At 43.2% G+C, this 20,696-nt stretch overlaps 1 protein-coding gene across 4 annotated transcripts in view; it reads right to left on the bottom strand.

Annotated features, from left to right (window-relative positions):
* LOC135373231 (uncharacterized) overlaps positions 1-20,696 on the bottom strand; it is a 98,506-nt gene that overhangs the window by 42,651 nt on the left and 35,159 nt on the right. For all 4 annotated transcript variants that reach the window (XM_064606484.1, XM_064606470.1, XM_064606480.1 and 1 more), the window contains exon 5: positions 5,647-5,681. In XM_064606484.1, the coding sequence (XP_064462554.1) occupies positions 5,647-5,681 (35 nt within the window). The remainder of the gene's footprint in view (positions 1-5,646; positions 5,682-20,696) is intronic.

The raw sequence follows: 20,696 nt of genomic DNA, 5'->3' as shown, positions 1-20,696 counted from the left end.
TGACCGAAAGCTTTTTGTAGATGTGAAACAGCGTGCTAGGGATCTGCAATATCAGTTTCTGTGGCACAAATATGGCACGGTCTATGTACGTAAAAACAGTGATACTCCTGCGATAAGAATTGAACGGTCTTGTGACATTGGTAAGACAAAGTGAAATCTGTGTTCGTAAGATTTGGGTTATCACTGTAAAATGATACAAAACTTGTCGCTTGATGTAGATAGTTTCGCTACATGTTTATCTAATACTCCCCTTAATCTATTTCATGTAAACCTTCAATCGCTTAATAATAAGGTCTCAGAGCTCGAGGTGCTGTTTGGAATCTTCGGTTCCACATTGAGTATTATTATGTTTACTGAAACGTGGTGTAAAAGTCGGAAAGAATTATTAATTTTAGAAGGGTACGATACGTTCTTTATGAACCGCACTCAAAAAAGGGGCGGTGGCGTTTGTATTTTGGCAAAAAAGGAATTTGTTTGCCAAGTTATCGAATAATTTTCTGTGACATGTCCTGATTTTGAAGTTTTGACGATACGCTCAAGAAACCGATTTTTTATTGTATGCTATCACCCGCCATCGGGTGATCCTGTGAGTTTTCTTTCACTTTTATAACGTCTTCTTTCGTTTGTTGTAGAACAGCGTTGTACCTGTTATTTGGGTGGCGATATTAACATTCACCTGTCTAAAGACTCCTCGCTTTGTGATGATTTTCAATTCCTGTTGAGTAAACATAGCTCCGTTAACACAATTTCTCTCCATACGCGAGTAACCACAACTACCTCCGCATTGCTGGATAAGTGATCACCTTCCAATATTTCTAGTACATAATGCAAGTGTACCAAGGCGTAGGGAGCAATATCTAGTTCAGTCGTTAGGTGATGATAGTCTTGTAGCGGGCCGTGGACAATGACGAAGATGGCCACGCGCCTGAAGCACCTGCCTCAGTTCCACCGGCGCGGCCATGGAGATAGGCCTCCGTCATCGCCTCTCCGTGGCATACCATCATCGCCGGTCGGGGCTCATGTAGAGGAATACCATCGTCCTCTACATTTGGTGACCCGAACGTGGTACCATGTCCGGAGCAATTCGGCTCGTTACTATCCCAAATTCCTGACGACGCCTTCGACGAGCACTACCACAGCGCTCTATACATGGACCCACCGCCAGCAAACCTGGCCGTTAACGTACCCGGCGCCTTTCCACCTGCGGCCTCACCGTCCAGCACGGGCCGCCCACGTCTGCAGCCGTGCAGCATTTCACCGTCCGGCTCACGACGACAGCATCACGACTGCACTTCTCCTGTCAACTGACGCGCCGACGCTCAAGTACCGTACCCCTCCACGGTACCGATTTGGACGACCATGCAACGCTCCGACCGGTCACTGGTCATACAATCCTCTAACCGACCATCGCTTGACGGATCCCGGGGACCGCCCTGCGCTGTGCACGGACCCCGGCACACTCACTACCCACCACTTCCGTTCCGCCTCTCGACGCTCATTCGCAGCCGGCCGCGACAACAGAGCAAAGTGCTCGCCTGCCGGTGTCGGCAGTCGCGGCCGCCGACGCCACGGCCCGCATTAGCCGGCGTCTCGGCAGTTTTCACGGCAGTCCTCACGGGTACGCAGCATCACTTCCTGGGACCCTATGAGCTCACGCTCCCGTGCCGGTCCCGGCACCCCAGGCCACGACTTTGACGCCCAACGATTCGCCCTTCATCTGCCTCGCTCATCGAGAGCTTCACGCAACGGGTATTCTGCTGTCCCACGAATTCGTCCAGTAGTCCACTCAGCCACGGCCGCTCTCGCTCTCTCCCTCCGGTGTAGACGCAGTTCACCATTCTTCTTTCTCGCCGCTCCGCGTCTGGGGAGGGGAGCACTGTAGCGGGCCGTGGACAGTGACGAACATGGCCACGCGGCTGAAGCACCTGCCTCAGTTCCACCGGCGCGGCCATGGAGATAGGCCACCATCATCGCCTCTCCGTGGCATACCATCATCGCCGGTCGGGGCTCATGTAGAGGAAGACCATCGTCCTCTACAGTCTTGATCTTTTTCGTGCTAGAATAATGAATTGTGATGGGAGCTTTGTTGCACGTATGTGTCATCCAGAGGAGGCATACAACGCTTTTTTTAACAAGTTCCTCTAAATTTATCAAGAATGTTTTCCGATGGCTATTAAGACACAACATAAAAAATATAGAAAGCCCTGGATGGCCCCCGGAATCACGAAAATTGTTAGCCGACGAAATGAAATGTACAAGGCGTTCTTAAAATACAAAAACCAGGAGCGCTTACTTGAGTGAAAGGAGCTTAGGAATTATACAACCTCTGCAATTAGACGGGAGAAAAGGAGATACTACACCAGTCTATTTTCCTCAATTTCCGAAAAACAACTTGTGGCAAAATGTTAATGTACTCCTGGGTAAAAACCCGCGGCCCAGTGGCATTGACAGTGTGACACATGAAGGCTCCACATTAACTGGGCGTGACATGGCGGGATGCTTTAATTCCCACTTTGTTAATCAATTTGAAATGTGTTAAGAGCCAACACTGGCTACAGCTTTTGTCACTTACCAGTGCCCCCAATCACTTTTCTTTTTCCCTGTTGACGAAAACGAGATTGTTGCAGCCATAGTTTCTATGAAAAATAGCAAAAGCATGGATGCTTTTGATATGCAGATTGCTTCTATAAAAAATGTCGCGAATAACATATCGTCCCTGTTGGAACAACTCTTTAACAAGTGTATCTCCCTTGGAGTTTTCCCAGGTAAAATGAAGATTGCGAAGGTTTGTCTTATTTACAAAGGTGGTGACCCACAGAAGATGACTAACTATCGACCTATCTCCATACTCCCAGTGTTTGCAAAAATATTTGAAAAAGTCATCTATGCACGTATGATCAGTTTTTTTTACCATAATTCTATATTAACATCAGCTCAATATGGTTTCCGCAGATCAAAATCTACTGAGCTTGCTCTTTTAAAAATAGAAGAAACTATACTGGAAGGATTTGAACATAAGTTACTCACGTTAGGCATCTTTTTGGGCTACTCGAAGGCATTTCACTCGATCGACCATAGGATTTTGATGCAAAAGCTTAGTCGTTATGGAGTGCGTGGCATCGCTCTGTCATTGCTCGAGTCTTATCTCAATAACAGATTTCAGTACGTTGCTGTTAGCGGCTCTTGTTCATCATGGCTACCTGTCCGGTGTGGCGTACCACACGGAAGCATGCTGGGACCTCTATTATTTATACTATATACCAATGACATTGTTAATTTATGCTCTGATAAGCAGTTTATGATGTATGCTGACGATACCAGCTTGCTTTTTCGTGGTGCGGATGCTAATGAAGTTGTTGAAAACGCGAACTGGCTGTTGCTCAAAATTTCGAGTTGGTCTAAGACAAATTGTTTAAAACTAAATTGTAACAAAACGAAAGCTGTCTTTTTTCGACCTAGAAATAAAGTTGTAGCTGTCAAGCGTGAGATTCATTTAGATGACGAACAAATTCCTCTGGTCGATACAGTGAAAATCTTGGGTGTATATTTCACTGTTACCTTGCACTGGAACACGCATATCCAACACGATCGGTCAAATATAGCCCCAGTGCTGGGTCTAATGAACAGATGCAAAGGTGTTTTACCAAAGGAGGTGTTACGTATGATATATTATGCACACATTGATTCACATATAAACTACTGTGTGCTGGTATGGGACACATCTTCAGCAAATTCGCTGTCTAAAATAATAACGGTTCAAAAAAGTTCCTACGCATATTAGAAAATCTATCATACAATCACACCACTCGTGGACTTTTCGAGAAATGTAATATACCTCAAATTCACAATATGCATAATTACAAACTTGCTTTGACTTACAGGAGGGCGGTTAAGGCGAACTTGATGGAATTCTTAGACATTGCGAACATACAACCCGCCTATTGAACTTACAATTATCGAAATCCCTCTAGGTATAGATTTTCACAAATTAGGACGTCATATGGGTTCCAGAAAGTGCGATATAACTTGGTGATATTATTAAATAGTAGCACAGACGATACCACGAGAATAAATAATGGGGAGTTACTGGCGCAGTTCTGCAGACTGGAATGACTTTATTTGAGAGTGTATGAGTTTTGTTCTTGAGCTTGGCTTGGATTCTTATGTATGTATGTGTTTTTTGCCACTGCTGAGACAGCATCATTATGTATTATAGAGTGTCTGTGTTTTGCTGCTGGCGGGGGGTGAGGACTCTGTCAAGTCTTGTTAGACTTTTTTTCCTCGCCCGCCCTTCACTCAGTGATAAATAAATAATTATTAATTAAAAGCAGGCAAAGCCAAAACGAGGTTTTAACTTTTCTTTTTTCGAGCACGCCTGTTGCGATACTTCACTCTTGGATTCGCCGAAGCTCGCAAGACAAGAAATATGTGGTACTTGTGTTATCTGTCGTAAGGAGGAAATCGACGCTGCTTTCGAAGTCAGCTTTTGAGACTTCGGATCTGGAGAACTTTTATATCTTTATGTGTTAGCTTTTCAATGAGCATGCGCATTTTGCATATTGAAAAGTCGGGAAACAACAACAAAAAGAACAGTAACACGAGAACATGAAATATGTGACATACGAGACTGAAAAAAGAGCAGAAAGAATAAATAAATGCTGAGTGCTACTAGAAACACATGCTTCGTATTGTGAAGCACCACCCCGGGGCTATCCAAGCTAGAGCCCTGCACGAGCCGGGCTTGTTATTGGCTGTGTGCTCCGGGCGGGTCTGAGCCCGGGCCGTCAAAATACGCCACTACCGCGCGCCGGACCGGGACCGGGCCGACAAACATGTTACCGAGAGCCAGGCCCGGCTGGGCCACGCAGCTAATTCCACACAATGGAGATCTTAGTTCATATCATCATGCCCTAGCCTCATTCTTGTGCACATTTTGCAAAGACAAGCAATGGACACTGCATCATGGATATGATTCAAAACTCTAGAACATTCTCAATGCCGCTTTACATTGCTCCTCGCTCCTCTCGTATTTCAGAATCACGTTGGGAAAGCTTTGTGAGAGGGGGTAGGGACTGGGAGAAGGAGTTTGTCGACAGCATCCTCTACCTCCGCAAAAACTTGACAGTATGACGACAACGCCCATGCCCGCATGTGTTCTGGATTTAATTTGATCTCGTGCGGTTACGGTGTTATAGCGCCATCACTTATATGTTTGTGGCCTCGTCTTCTCACCTTATAAATTTGTTTGAAAAGCGCCAGAAACGCGTACGTCACGGCTGGAAATACTAGGCCGGGATCTGCTCGCTGAGTCATCGGGCTGGGCCGGGCTCTGTTTGCTTAGACGCCGCTCTTTGCTCCGTGCCCGGGTCGGGTCGGGCTATTTTTCGATGCGCCCGGACCGAGTTGGGCACGGAAAAGTCGGCCCGTGCAGGACTCTAATCCGAGCATCTAAGGCCATTAGACAGTTAAGTCATACTGGTCCCATCAGACCGCAAAGCCACAAGTGCTACTGGAAGTGTCCAAATTTGTGATAGGCCTATTGCCGTAATAGCTGCACTGAGATTGGCTGATCGGGCCCTCTTGTGCTGAACGATTGATAAGGGTTCGGTTACGTTTGTGCGGAGAGAAAAGAAGACGTTGCCTCACCTGTTTGCCAACCTGCGTATTCGTAGGCATGAAATCTGAAAAAAGTGACACCGCTCTATCAAGCTTCCAAATGTGAGAGAGAATACATGCCGAAGACGACAGAAAAAAAAAAAAAGAAAAGATCACAGGATAGTTATGGCAACCCGAATTTGGGTAATAGCTCTATCTGCCTCTGTGTTAGAAGTGTTCCGCAATTTGCATTATGGTAGCTATATGATATGCGGAGGGAGAGAGAGAGTGAGTGAACTTGAAGGACAAATCTTACATTTTTGAAATTCCAACTATTAAGCAAAGTTTGAGTGTTTAATTTTCTGAATCACTTGAAAAAGTCTCTGGTTGTACAATAATACATACTGAAATTACTTTGTTAATGAGGCACAATGTGGTATGGGGTTCATTCATGGAGTACACAATCGAAACGATGGTCGAAATGATATGCACATACACAGGATTACTTTCTTTAAACTCATTTAATGATTCCACTGATTATTAAAGCTCAATTCCTTCACTCAAGACTGACTTGCGGCACGAATCTACCGTCCTCGCTGGACGCCGCCATCGCGGTTACTCCAGGTTGTGAGGCATCACATTTGGTGGGTCCCGTAATTGCAAAGCATTGCACCAGCATCCAGCTTCCTCGTCCTCATCGCGGCTTCCATGGAATAGAGAGTACTGCTGGCGTGTGAAACATGTTGCAACACAAACATGTTGCAACAGGAAAAACGTGCATGAACAAGAATTACAACATGAAGACTAGTACCAGAGTATACTGCTTGCTGCAGCCAAGGTAATCGTGACAAAACACACACACACACACACACACACACACACACACACTGCTAAATGCAAACATATGTGGGCAGGCAAGGGAAAAGATAACCCTTATGAAAAACGTTTTCCAGATTGTATAGGAACTGAATACAAAATCCTGGGTTGGGTGGATTAAAGGTAGATAAATCACGTAAAGAGCTCCTATCTCGTTTTTATATGGTTCTTCATGGCAAAAAATTGGTAATGATCGAAGGCCGAACAGCGAGAAAGAGCGCACCCATGTGGTTTCCGGTCCAACTTTTTTCAAGGACAAAAGCTCTGGTAAACCATGTCATGGCAAGCAGGAGTCTCCACCACACTAAACACGATGCTGGCGTCTCTCTTGCGGGAGGCCGCTGCTTAATATACGCTCAACCCGCAAGAAATATCGTTCCAGAAACCACGATAGTAGAATGTAGGGATTGGGAGGGAAACTGGATGAGAGTTAGCTATACGGACCTCTGGGCCCTGCCCTGAGCCCTGCACGTATTTTTCCCTGCGCGGCGCCTGTGCGCAGGGTTGTCCGCGCGCTTATCGGCGAGGGGAAGGCTGCGTGCGCGTTTACCCTCTCACATTTTTCAGCCTGGGCCAACTTCTTTCGACATTTTTCAATCTGCGCCGACTTTTTTCGCGACTTTTTCCTGTGGCGCTCGGGTGGAGGCTCTTACCGGTGGGCTGAGCGTGGCCAGAGGGTTGCGTGAGCGCTTACTAGCTCACATTTTTCAGCCTGGGCCAACTTCCTTCATCACTTTTTCAACCTGTGTCGACTTCAATCGCAATTTTTTCCCCGCTACAACAGGTGTGCAGTAGGCTGTTTACATGCAAAGGATAGCCATACACAAAAGTACAAGTGAAAATATATTTATTAAAGTCATGACTCTGTGTGAAGGAAGCTCTAATTACAAGTGACGATAGATGTATGTAACTTCAAGAACAATAGCTCGATCGACTTCTTTAGCGATTTTTTTTTAGCGCGGTGACCAACGGTGCGCCCTGGGGCGACTTCTTTGGCGATTTTTCCGTATGGGTCGACTTCTCTAGCGATTTTTTTTTTCAGTGCGCGGTGGGCGGTGTGTAGGTGAGAGGCTGTCCGTGTGTTTACCAGCTGGCTGAAGAGCTGAGCGTACACTTATGGTTGTACACACTGGGCCGATTTCTTTGGCTACTTTTCACTCTGGGCCGAATTCGTTCGCATTTTTTTTCATGCGGCGCGCAAGTAGAGACATACATACTGAGAACATCGGGCCACATCTTTGGCGATTTTTTCATCCTGGGACGACTTCGTTCGCAATTTTTTTTTAGGTGGTGCGTGTATCAAAATTAAAAGTTTTATAATAAAAAGTCTAACATTATTATACGTGACCACCATAGTGGGGCTTTAATTACAAGTGCCGATATATGTACGTGGACAGCAGAGAACCTGGAAGACCATGGGACACGAACACAAGAGGAAATCAAATCTATAACACTACATTGGTTAATCAAAAACAACAGAGGAGGAGACTATCATTTAACTATCATAAAATCACCCTCGTGACTTCCCCATACAATTTTCATTTCTAGGAGACACTACAAACCTTACTTTGTTTTATGAATTCAACACAGAAAATATATTAAAAAATGAACTTCACAGCATAGCATGCTCCTAGCCAACAACCAGCTCTAATAATGTCCGCCATCATTTGTTGAAGACGGAAGGCGTACGCATGACAGTTATGAACATTTTCGAGCGCAATAGGGAAGATTATTCCAACATTACACAATTAATCAATTTCTTATTAAGTAAACAGCATAGACATGCGGAAATAATGAGAAACAAAACGATCAATAGAGAGTCAAAACCGATCACATAAACAACAGACACATGCAGGAAATTAAATGAAAAAGAATCTATCAAAATGATCAACATGCACGGATGAATAGCAGAGAAACGCTCTGAACGGCGCATCTGCCAAAGTGTAAACAACAGACAGGAAAATATTATTGAAACAAGATCAATAGCTAAGAGCGTCGAAGAATACGTTTCGGCAACACGCCGCGCCGCCTTTCCCCAATGTCGTACCCGAAACCGAACGCGATTCTGCGCCCGACGCGTTAACGCGGTACCGCACGTGAGCGTGTTGCTTTCTTCCTGAAACGGGTTCGATGACGCGGATGGCCATTTCTTCGAGTTTTAGGTAAATTTCGTTGGAAAAATATTCGTAACTTTTGCTATCCGCGTCATGGAGAATTCACATTACGTTATAGAGTATATAGAAAATGTCAATACAATCGATTAAATTCTTTGTCATCATGAAAGAGTTCTTAAAACCTTCGCGTATCAAAGTGAGCCAGCTGAAGCTGTGAAATTACACTTTCTACAACTCAGTTCGTAAATTACGGCAGCAGTTCAAATTTTAATTAAACACTTACCGACAGTCACCACTGCTCTGGAATGTGATCTGATAAATTTTAGCAATTAATGTACAAACAAATATATTGTATACAATGTGTGACTATATAGACAGCTTTTTAATCTATATATTAAAATATTGTAAGAACTAGTATACAGTTTTGACTTTGAAAATTTAAACAAGAACCTTTCGTGTTGGAGTTTGCGTTTTGTTTCATTATGAGCTAAAATCTTCTAAAATTAAAGTATGCCCTTCCCATTTGTAGTGCCTCATATTCCATGACATAATGAACAGACTCATAGTTTTTCGATATGGCTAATGAAAAACCTCGTGTACATTCTGTGAATTGGAGCTCCGTTTATGTGTGCTGCTTTGGTTAAGTTTGCAAAAACGAATATTTACTTACTATAATTACGTATCTTATGGATAGTGCTCATCTTCATTGTATAGTGGTTAAACATTTCTGATGACAGTTGCGTGATTCGATTCTCCCCAAATCTTATTGGAATTGTGTGCCGCATGTTATGATGATTAGAATTGTAGACTCCGCTAGTGCATCATGCATGTCCATCACTTGCATTGCATCATTTGATAATAGATTCCTTTTAATATAGTATTGTCAACTGTCCAATCGTTTGAGAAAATATATACACTGTGCAATTTAATTCACAAAATAAGCTTTTGCAAATTATTAATGATCCTCTTTGTAAACAAAGATTGATGTAACATGTCTCTAAATTTCTATTATCGATTCTTCTACAATTCTTTCCTTCGGGTGTCGGTGATGTATAAACTGTGGTCGTGTAAAAATCTCTTTGAATGCCAACACTGATTCCATGCGAAGATCCTTGTACGTAGTATGATGTACGTACAATGATGACAAAGAATACAATTATTATTTCAATTATACACTTGTTTATTTCGATAAATTACAATTCTATTCCAAACTCTGAAGTTTCTGTTTGTTGTCTTGACCGATGAATTCCGAAGACATCAAGTAGTTTATTCTGATTATTGGGCGCTTGAATCCAGCGTTGATTAACGCGGGTGATAGGTTGTCGCCGTGTTTGTATTGCTTCAACAACTTGCACTTTGTCGCGATGAACTTACGCACTCTCTTATTGATGTTTCCTTTCTTTGTATGAAGATTCTTGAATGGTGTACAAAAGAGTATTAGATGAAAATCGTCCGGTGGTCCACCGCCATTGATATGTTTGTTGAGTTTCAATAAGTGGTGATACATCAGACCTTGCACCACAATATTGAACTTCTGTTCATTCGACGTCATTGCGCAAACTGGTAGAATAAAATAAATGTGTAGAGGTTCTAGGGTGGAATATACCACGTGATAAGATTTTTTATGTACTTTCCATTTCAACCGTTAGGTGTAATTTCAACAAATCCGTAATGAATCGTGCGATATAGACTGCTTGTATATGATAATTTGATCTGATTGCTTTCTTGATTAATGCAATGCCCATTGCAATGATTACAATTACATCTGGTCTAGTGTATTTCAATTCTTCGTTAGCAAACCTTAAAAACTCCACCATCAATCCTAGTGGTCTTCCGATGATGACGTGCAAATATTTTTATAACTATTGTAGATTCGGCATACAAGTCCTCGCATCTTGAATTCCATAATTTTCGCCATATCTCCGAATACGACCATGTCTAGGACGTATTGAAATACAGCGATAATTGAATCGTTTCGAGACTCCTCCTTTTCGAAGCAGCTATTGATCAGGTCCTCCCATGACCTATGGTAACGAGTACAAAATCCGTCCACCTCTTCAAGGTATAGCAATTGTCTGTTCTGTTTTGTAGTGCGGCTCGACATTTAATTGAATCATATTGGTGGTAATTTTATTTATTAAAATTTTATTAACAGGTTTAGAATGTTCCACCTGACATTAGAATTATGAAATTCAATTTACAAAAAGATGTGATGTGTAAGGAAAGAACATGTGCTTTCAATGATTCTACGTACAAGACAGCGCAAGAGACCCTCCTTCCCTAACTTGACTTGGAGGAGTCAGTTTATCGCTTTGTATACCAAGACCATTGTTTGGATTCTCCTACTCCCTGCGGGCGTAACCTTAACGGAAGTGTACGGGAACTCAGCTTCCCTCTCTCACTTCGTTTCCACTAGTGGGCCCTGAATGAAAAAGACATGTTTCCGTGATGTATATTTGCGCTGCGTGGTTGCGAAAAAATGTGTGCCTAAATTAATTACTGGTTTTGACTTCGTTTCAGATGATCACTCGATTGATATTAATAAAAATATTCTACTAGTTGGGAATGTATTTTTTAGCAGTGTAGCAAACACAAGAATTTACATTTTCAGATGAGTTGATTGTGGCTTCTGCGTGTAGAAATTAATTTTTCAAAGTTATCATAAAAAATATGTAATTAAATTTGTTTCTCGTTTTCGAATGAGTATTGTTTCCATCATTGAATAAATTTGACTTTCTCTTTTTGCTTCAGATATTCACTCGATTGATATTTTGTGAGTTGAGAATAATGAATGCCTAATAGTTGTGTCTGATCTGAAATACATTAAAATGCATCCTTTCTCGTTTTGGTATTGTTTGCGCCAATAATATTTTTTCGTTTGCTTAGATAATGTTTCTCTAAAATCAGTTTGCACAGATATTGACGTCTATTCTTAGATTTTTTGCGTGCTATTGTTTTTGATAGAATTCTTATTGTGTTCTTGAGAGTCGAATAATTCTAATGTCTATTTGCGATAAATACAAATTTCGTCTCTGTACACTGGTCCTAAGAATATTTCCTTTTGGAGGAAAGAATATGAAAAAGAGAGAGGATTTCCCCATCCCACAGATAGACAACAGGTTCTTTGCTTTGGGGTGTTTAGAGGGAGAGAGTGACCCCACCGGGTCTCGAGTCTGGTTGACTATGTAAAGCATAGCTGTGCTTCGTGTTTGGATAGTTCTGTCAAGGTAATGTTTATAGTGTCTGAGTAGGATGAAAATTCTATATTGTTAGCTCGCAAGGTTGATTTTATGATAGTTCAAAAGATATATTATTTCGATTTGTAATGTTTGCTATTATTTTCCTGTGTGTTGTTTACATGTTGGCAGATGCATCGTTCAAAACGTTTTTCTGCTATTCATCCGTGCATGTTTATCGTTTTGTTAGATTGTTCTTCAACTATTTGTCCATTGTGTACCTCTTTTTTACGTGTTGGATTTTGGCTCTTAGCTATTGATCTTGTTTCAATAATATTTTCCTGTCTGTTGTTTACACTTTGGCAGATGCGCCGTTCAGAGTGTTTCTCTGCTATTCATCCGTGCATGTTGATCGGTTTGATAGATTATTTTTCATTTATTTTCCTGCATGTGTCTGTTGTTTATGTGATAGGTTTTGGCTCTCTATTGATCGTTTTGTTTCTCATTATTTCCGTATGTCTATGCTGTTTACTTAATAAGAAATTTATTAATTGTGTAATGTTGGAATAATCTTCCCTATTGCGCTCGAAAATGTTCATAACTGTCAGGCGTACGCCTTCCGTCTTCAACAAATCATGGCCGATATTATTAGAGCTGGTTGTTGGCTAGGAGTGTGCTATGCTGTGAAGTTCATTTTTTAATATATTTTCTGTGTTGAATTCATAAAACAAAGTAAGGTTTGTAGTGTCTCTTAGAAATGAAAATTGTATGGGGAAGTCACGAGGGTGATTTTATGATAGTTAAATGATAGTCTCCTCCTCTGTTGTTTTTGATTAACCAATGTAGTGTTATAGATTTGATTTCCTCTTGTGTTCATGTCCCATGGTCTTCCAGGTTCTCTGCTGTCCACGTGCATATATCGGCACTTGTAATTAAAGCCCCACTATGGTGGTCACGTATAATAATGTTAGACTTTTTATTATCAAGCTTTTAATTTTGATACACGCACCACCTAAAAAAAATTGCGAAGGAAGTCGTCCCAGGATGAAAAAATCGCCAAAGATGTGGCCCGATGTTGTCAGTGTCATGTCCCTACTTGCGCGCCGCATGAAAAAAAATGCGAACGAATTCGGTCCAGACTGAAAAGTAGCCAAAGAAGTCGGCCCAGTGTGTACAACCATAAGTGTACGCTCAGCTCTTCAGCCAGCTGGTAAACACACGGACAGCCTCTCACCTGCGCACCGCCCACCACGCGCTGAAAAAAAAATCCCTAGAAAAGTCGGCCCATAGGGAAAAATCGCCAAAGAAGTCGCCCCAGGGCGCACCGTTGGTCACCGCGCCAAAAAAAATCGCTAAAGAAGTCGATCCAGGTATTGTTCTTGAAGTTACATACATCTATGGTCACTTGTAATTAGAGCTCCACTATGGTGCTCATGTTAGAGTTTTTATAATAAAACTTTTAATTTTTGATTGTAATCGTATTGATTAAAAATATCTTCTTTGATTAAAAATGTGCTACCCATTCTGCAATGAAAACTTGCATAATTATCACTAATAAAGAAAAATTGTGATAGCCCTTCAATGCTATTGCATGAGATTTGTGGCTAAGTTTTTTTCCTTCACACAGAGTCATGACTTTAATAAATATATTTTCACTTGTACTTTTGTGTATGGCTATCCTTGCATGTAAACAGCCTACTGCACACCTGTTGTAGCGGGGAAAAATTGCGATTGAAGTCGACACAGGTTGAAAAAATGATGAAAGAAGTTGGCCCAGGCTGAAAAATGTGAGCTAGTAAGCGCTCACGCAACCCTCTGGCCACGCTCAGCCCACCGGTAGGAGCCTCCACCCGAGTGCCGCCTGTCGCGCACAGGAAAAAGTCGCGAAAAAAGTCGGCGCAGATTGAGAAATGTCGAAAGAAGTTGGCCCAGGCTGAAAAATGTGAGAGGGTAAACGCGCACGCAGCCCTCCCCTCGCCGATAAGCGCGCGGACAACCCTCCACACAGGCGCCGCGCAGGGAAAAATATGCGCAGGGCTCAGGGCAGGGCCCAGAGGTCCATATAGCTAACTCTCATCCAGTTTCCCTCCCAACCCCTACATACTACTCACGATGGCGGGATACCCATGTAGAGCAGTGTAGAGACATATGACATACCGTTTGCACAAATCATACAGTCGCTAACGCTTTCATCTGGCGTTCTATCTCCCTGTCGTTGTGCAGGTCGCCTGTAAATAGAGTACAACAGACACTTGGAATGCATGGCGAAGTCGAGCATATTACTTCACGGTTATATTGATTACACACCTGAAATGGCAAAAATCCTGAAGGCGAAGAGCGATTTGGCTTCAGATCCGCGTCTTCACTCTGACATTTCGGACCACACTTGCTGGTCTGCTTGCGGTTGTAAGACACGCTTCCACTTACGGACCGTTGCAATGTCAGACGGGATGTTAGAACGACAACAACGAAAGTACAAAGCATTTAATCCACTGGGAACGCTCGAAATTATGCGAACTACATGCGGCGACAAGAAACGTCAATTGCAGCAGCGAAAGCGAACCCAACAAAACCGCGCATGCGCGACAGACAGCGCTGGCTGATGACGAGCAAGGACTCGTGGGCGAGCTCTTGTTGAAATGGGGCATGGAGCCGACGTCTCCGCTCAATGGCTCGGCTGAGGAGATATGACGACGGTAGAATGGGCCATCTCTTGAGCTTGTCGCGGTTCCAGGACGTTTCGAGAAATGCTGAACGATTTTGAAATCTCTGTCATCGTACGGCGCGTGAAAGAATGGCTAATGACATGGCATATTAAAGAAATTATATAAAATCCCTTTTCCAAAATTATTTTCTTCTGTTTTGCCTGCGTATATTATGGTCGGGTTCAGAACGTCATTAAAATACTGCTGTTGAATAGAGACTAAATACGGAATAGTTACAAAACGGACAGAAAGGCTATTACTACTTCCCTATAAAAGCTGGTATATAGTGTGCTTGGCACAGAGATTGATAAGGGGTGCTGACAAAGTGGTTAGGAATACCTGTTTAGAAAAGATATTGTTCGCTCAATAATGTATCCAGATTGAACCAAGTTTCTCTCTGCTAAATTGGAAATGAATAGGCTGGATAGGTCCTGATTAAGACCTCTATACAAACTAGAAAAAAATTCATACGGAACAACAAGCCGTAGGTAATTGCGAGCATGCTCTGCTAATCGAAACATCGTAAATACACTTCAGTTTCATACACTACTCATTGTGGGCTTGCTAGATACAGTGCTAGCTAAGAAGGGCGAGACTTGTCAACACCGGAAACCATGCACAGACAAGACACGACGTATTCCTCCGGCTGGGCCTAAGGGTCACGATCACGGCATCAGGTCTGGGCAGGTTACAACAAGAAAGGCAGTTCTCGAATGGGCACGATATCATGAAGAAAAACACAAAGCGAGCGGCCGCTAGACGGTTCAACAAAACACCCTAAGACAGAACTAGGCCTAAAGGAAATACAGTCAAATTGAAAAATAACAACACTCCCCGGCAGCGAGAGATCCAGATGAAGCAATAACACGCTCAATGAGGGGGGTGGTACGTTTATTAAAGATAAAGAAAGGTGGCTTCCCCGCCAAGGGCATGATGCGCTCTGCGCTGTCATTGGACGTGAAGTCATCCGTTCCAGAAGTCATTCTTGCTTGCATGACTCAGCAATGCGCTCCAGACAGGAGGCCTTCACAAAGCCCCCTCTATTGTCAGATGAACTCATTAACGAATTTATGATATCACTCCAAAATGATCAGCACTATACAGGAATACCTATATTTAAGCAAAATTCAGTGGGGGAGGGCATTGACTCCACAACAATAGCCTCTCACCTCCTGCAACAATGAAGCATTTTCCCGTCAACCATTGCGTGACGTAATCACTACCTCCTATTGTCTCAGACAATATTTGGAACCACAACCGCCAACAGCCGCAGACACAGCATGACACAGCAATGCGTCGCGGACAGGAGACCTTCCCAAGTCCATAGTATTCATTGAATGAATAATGAACGTGACTTGATCACACATTTCTTAAAGGGACTGTGACCAGAAGTACAACAAATCTTTCGTCTGCATCTATTACGAAGGCATAATATGGCTCCAAGCCACACGCGAAATATTTTGGCTGTGCGTGGCGGCAAAGTTTCCCAAACGGGGAGCTGAAAAACAGCTTGGCTTTTCCTCCTCAACTCGCGCCATCAGCGCCGAACTCTAGCCTCTTTGTAATGGATATCCGCCAATTTCCGTGTGCGTGACGAAAACTTGAGGTTCATGTTTCATTGGGCGCCCGGACCGGAATTTCTGTTGTTAGTGAGTTTGTGAGACCGGTGGCATCCGGAAAGCGATCTTCAATATGGACGTAGAAGCAAGAAATGCGGAGACTTCGAGCACGGAACCTTTTTGTGACCTTTATGCGATCGAGAAGGAACTTCTGTGTGCTGAACAGTTCGGGAGCCTCGCTTTCGAAACGTCGCCAATGTCGCAAATGCAAGCCGAAGTCAAAGCTCTACGAGCATCGGTCAGAGATGAAGCAAACAGAATCAGTCGCCTGTCTTCGACAGACAGGTAAACGATGAGCTTTTTAACGCACACTGTGATCGAACATGTAAACGTTCTCTGAAATTTCGTGTCCTCATATTTAATGCGTACTTGCTGTTTAAGGTGCCGGTGCGGCTGGTGTGTCATAATGCAAAAGGAGCTCGAGTGCTTGTCCTGCAAGGAGCTCGAATGACAGCGAATGACAGCAATATGAGTGCATTTCCAACTCACGAAGATTTCCAACTCAATACGACTGTTCTGGAAGGAAGATTACTTATGGCTCTCACGATGATGAATGGTTCATGAGTTCAATACACACACACACAATACACAACACTAGTCCTTTTAAATAAGCCTTGACGAGCCCTTTCCTTTCTTTTTCTTAATAAACACATCCCCCCCCCCCTTGACGAGCACTAGTTTCGTGACATTGTGTACCGTTGCTACACTGAACAATTTCTTAAGCAAGACTGATGAACAGCCGAAAACAAGAGGCTGTCTTTCAAATATGCATGCTCCTGCCAACTTCTGTATTTGTTAAGTCACCCATGTTGATGTCCCCCCTCATGTAACGCCCGTAAGTGCTTTTAAGGTATATTCAGGATTAAATAAATATCAAAGCCAGAAAAAGATGTAACATCTATTGTAATACCTACCCTCTCTTTGTGTGAATGATATATAAACATTCTCAGAACGTATGTTGTTACACTTTGCCTCATTGTATCTAAAGCCTAATTTCACCTATTCCATCATCTCCACATCCTGAATCTCCAAAGCTGTACAAGGCTTAAGTAATCAGGCACTACATAAAAAAGGGAGAAGGAAGAAATTAAAAGCTGACACATCTACAATTCAAAGAAGCTCCGGTGCTTTCTCGGGGCCACTCATGTCTTTGCCCTGGGTCAGACCTCCGTAGAAAACAGCTTTTCTGAGCCTGAGTGATTGATTCTCTTGATTGCCCTGACTGGGAGGCAATACTCATTGACTTGATGGCAAGAGGGCTTGCGTCTGATAGTGCGGTTTCGAATAAAGGCAGCAAGGAACATCTCTCTGCGGTCAAAATAGCCATGTCCTCATGGCTCTCATGGGCAGCATGGTTTTGCGCAGAGGATAAGTTCGAGCGCTATCAACGCACACGACCGTTCTCACGGCACGGTATAGTGTTTGGCCCACTCCGTGAACACAGAGCGGCAAGGGGGGGGGGGGGGCGATTCGATGACGTCTTAAGAAGGATATCAACATAACCTGCCAAGACATAGCATTTCATTTTGCTTTCAGTAAGTACAACACTGCTCATATAAGTTGCGACCATTCATGTAGGGAAAGCATGCTGAAGCTACTTCAGGCAGTGCATCCAGAACAGGGAGTCATGTTCATAGACAACACCTTCTGAGAGGAACAGCGACAGTGTCCAATGAAGACACTCCAGGAGTTTTGTGCAGGTTTAGGGGATCACGCCTTTTAACAGTTTTCATAGAAAGCAGTGTGTGAGTGAAACACTGACCTCTGGTGTATGGGATTTTGTTATCTACAATCAGGTACCCATGTTCTAGTAATCTGGAAAAGCCTTAGCTCTCTTGCAGGAAATTGCTAATTAACCTGAATGTCTTCTGTGTAAACAGGTTGTAACTGTCTTTCTATTCACCATTGTTAGTTGCCCTAGCAAAAACAAATGTGTAATGCTGCACACAATATCTTATGCTAGTACACTAATTGCTTTGAGTGTTCTCAGGCTCCTGAAATGGAGGTACCTCGTGCATACGCTGTGCCATATCTGCAAGACCATAAATCAGATTGTCTGTGCTTTCGAAATTGGCCCTTCAGTGCTTCATGTGACTGCAAGAACGGTATCCCCTAAACAATAGACAATAAGAATGATTGCTACAATGTAGAGAGCTTCGTAAAGCAAGAACTTTATTTGAAAATATATTCCAAATGTCGGGTGACCACCTCAAAATGTTACATCTTTTACTGCAAACACCGCTTAACACAAATATTAAAAACGGAGCGCAAACGTTTTGCCGCCAATTCAGGTGGCATCATCAGTACAACAGAGGCCAAAGACCTGCACATCATGCTATCAGACGATGAAAAATCAGATGACAATACTAGATTAATATTATAATAAAAAGAAGCAGTTGAAGAAAAGGCAGAAACAATTGTTGGCACTGTGTGGCTGCTGTCGAGTTTTCCACATAAGGTGTTCAATAATAATGACCGCTAGACATGCTATACAGCGATATACACACTCACTACGTGGTGGGGATATGTGAAACTAATATAACACAGACTTACATTTCAAACTTCCCTGGAAAAGGGAACCCAGGTCTGTTGGAGTTGTCAGACTCGATACAAAGCTAGTAAGCACGGTGTGGAATGAATTGATGTTTCGAAAGCAGAGGTGCAGCCCCCGCGAACTCTCGTCATCTCAATACTTCAGAGCGGCATATCCTAGTAAGGAGCTAACAGAAGGGTCACTAGTATAGAAGTATAACTGGGTTCATGAAGCGGGGGGTTATGTGGGATACGTAAGAAAGCATACGTGTTACAAAACAGCTACGCGATTTATCGGATGCACTTGCATGGTTTTGATTGCGTAGACTTGGAACTGCAAAATAAATGTGCTAACCTTGTTGAAAGTGCTTTTCAGTCAGAACCACACGAGAGCACAGTTGCTCTCTTTAGATGAAGGTTCTAAGTATTGAACTTCAGCATTTGCAGTACATCATCAGGTCCCGATGCTCCTTCTATATGCAGCAGACAGAATTTCACTGAGGCGACTGACGACCGTTGCGGTTCGTTGCTTCGCAGCAGATAACAATACAGTAAAACAGTCCGCCGCAATGTTAGGAGAAAAGTGCATACTATGGCGAACAACTCCAACACCAACCCAATGACCCGAAAAAGGCAGGACGCGAGCCGGGAATCACACAAGTTCGGAAGCTCGTCATATGGCAACCATTACAGCTGACCGGGTACGGAACCATATGGAACGTAAGACAACAGAACGCAGATTGAAAAGGCAATCGTAGATCCTACTGCACGTGTTAAATGCAGGGTATATTTTTCTTTTTGAGACTATTAACATATAAAATAGACTAAAAACATATTAACACATAAATGTCATTTCATAAAGGGAATTGGCAGGGTATTGCGTGACCACGTGACGCGTTTTGCTCAATTGTGGGAGTTGCCAGTGGCCCTCATGTTGACGTCACCTTGATGGTGGGCTGGGGTGGATATTCTACATAAACGTATGTTTTCTCGGTTTGAGGCTAGGCGTGCTGCACTCGGATGAAGTCGAATGTTTAAATTCGACTTTAGAACCGTGGGGTTTGAGTTTTCCCATGGAGAGTCCTTGTTGGGTGCTTTATCGACTGCAAGTACGAAAGAGATCCTACAACTTCACTTACTTTCACTCTTGGGCTAACAAGTAGAAGAACTATTAGAAAAAGCGCCTGTTTTACTCTCATTCATTCGACCACTTAAAGTGTTTTCACAGCAAATACACTTATATTATGTTTACTGTATTTGGAAACTTTTATGGGCCACTAATAATGAGCTCAATTTCTACTCATAGAACTCCCAAGGCTGAATAAGATGGTTCCGGTCGTGTCTTCTATTGTACAACGACAACTTTATTTGAAGGTGATGAATGGGGATGTTTCATCGCCAGAGGCCATAGTCCCAAGCAGCACACAATATTGGGCACATATTGACTGATCATTGGCGATACGGCCCGTCAACATGAAGCCCGTTTCGCCAAGCCAATGCCAATCGGTCGAGCCGACTGAGAGCGATTGGGTCGTTTGAGCGAAATCACGCGATCTGCAACTAACGCGCATGCGCGACAGTCGAATCGGACGTTTCGTACGGGCTAAAATGTCGCTGGTTCCTGCAACGATAACGGAATTGCGGCAGGGCAAGTAAAAAACACAATGTGTGATAGGAAGGGGTGGCCCTTCTGTAATGTTAGGTGCGTTCAAGTTGCTGCAATCAGTGTGAGTTGCTCCTGCGTATGTCCGTCACCGCCACTAGAGTGTTTGGCTCCTTTGTACTCTCGGACCGGGTTGGGAATTTTTGGTTACTTTTTACTTACTTTATTGCATGCCACAACTGTGTATTACAAATAGATATAAATATATGTTACACACAAAAATTACTTGCTCTGAAAATTTCCCCACCTAACCACTAACCTCCTTATCTTCCCGAATGCTTGCCTATTCCAGCCCGTCTTGCCTGGTTGTTTGTGAACCTCGCATTTCTTAACCGGTCTGGAGCAAAGATGTCTTCATTCACATACGTCCCTCCACACTCCAACGAAGCGGTCATTCACTTTGGCCGTAGAAGCCT

The sequence above is a fragment of the Ornithodoros turicata genome, chromosome 1, assembly GCF_037126465.1.
Source record: "Ornithodoros turicata isolate Travis chromosome 1, ASM3712646v1, whole genome shotgun sequence".
In the NCBI taxonomy this organism is placed as follows: domain Eukaryota; kingdom Metazoa; phylum Arthropoda; class Arachnida; order Ixodida; family Argasidae; genus Ornithodoros; species Ornithodoros turicata.
The sequence above is the reverse complement of the archived record's forward strand: the minus strand, read 5'-3'. Positions and strand labels throughout refer to the sequence as shown.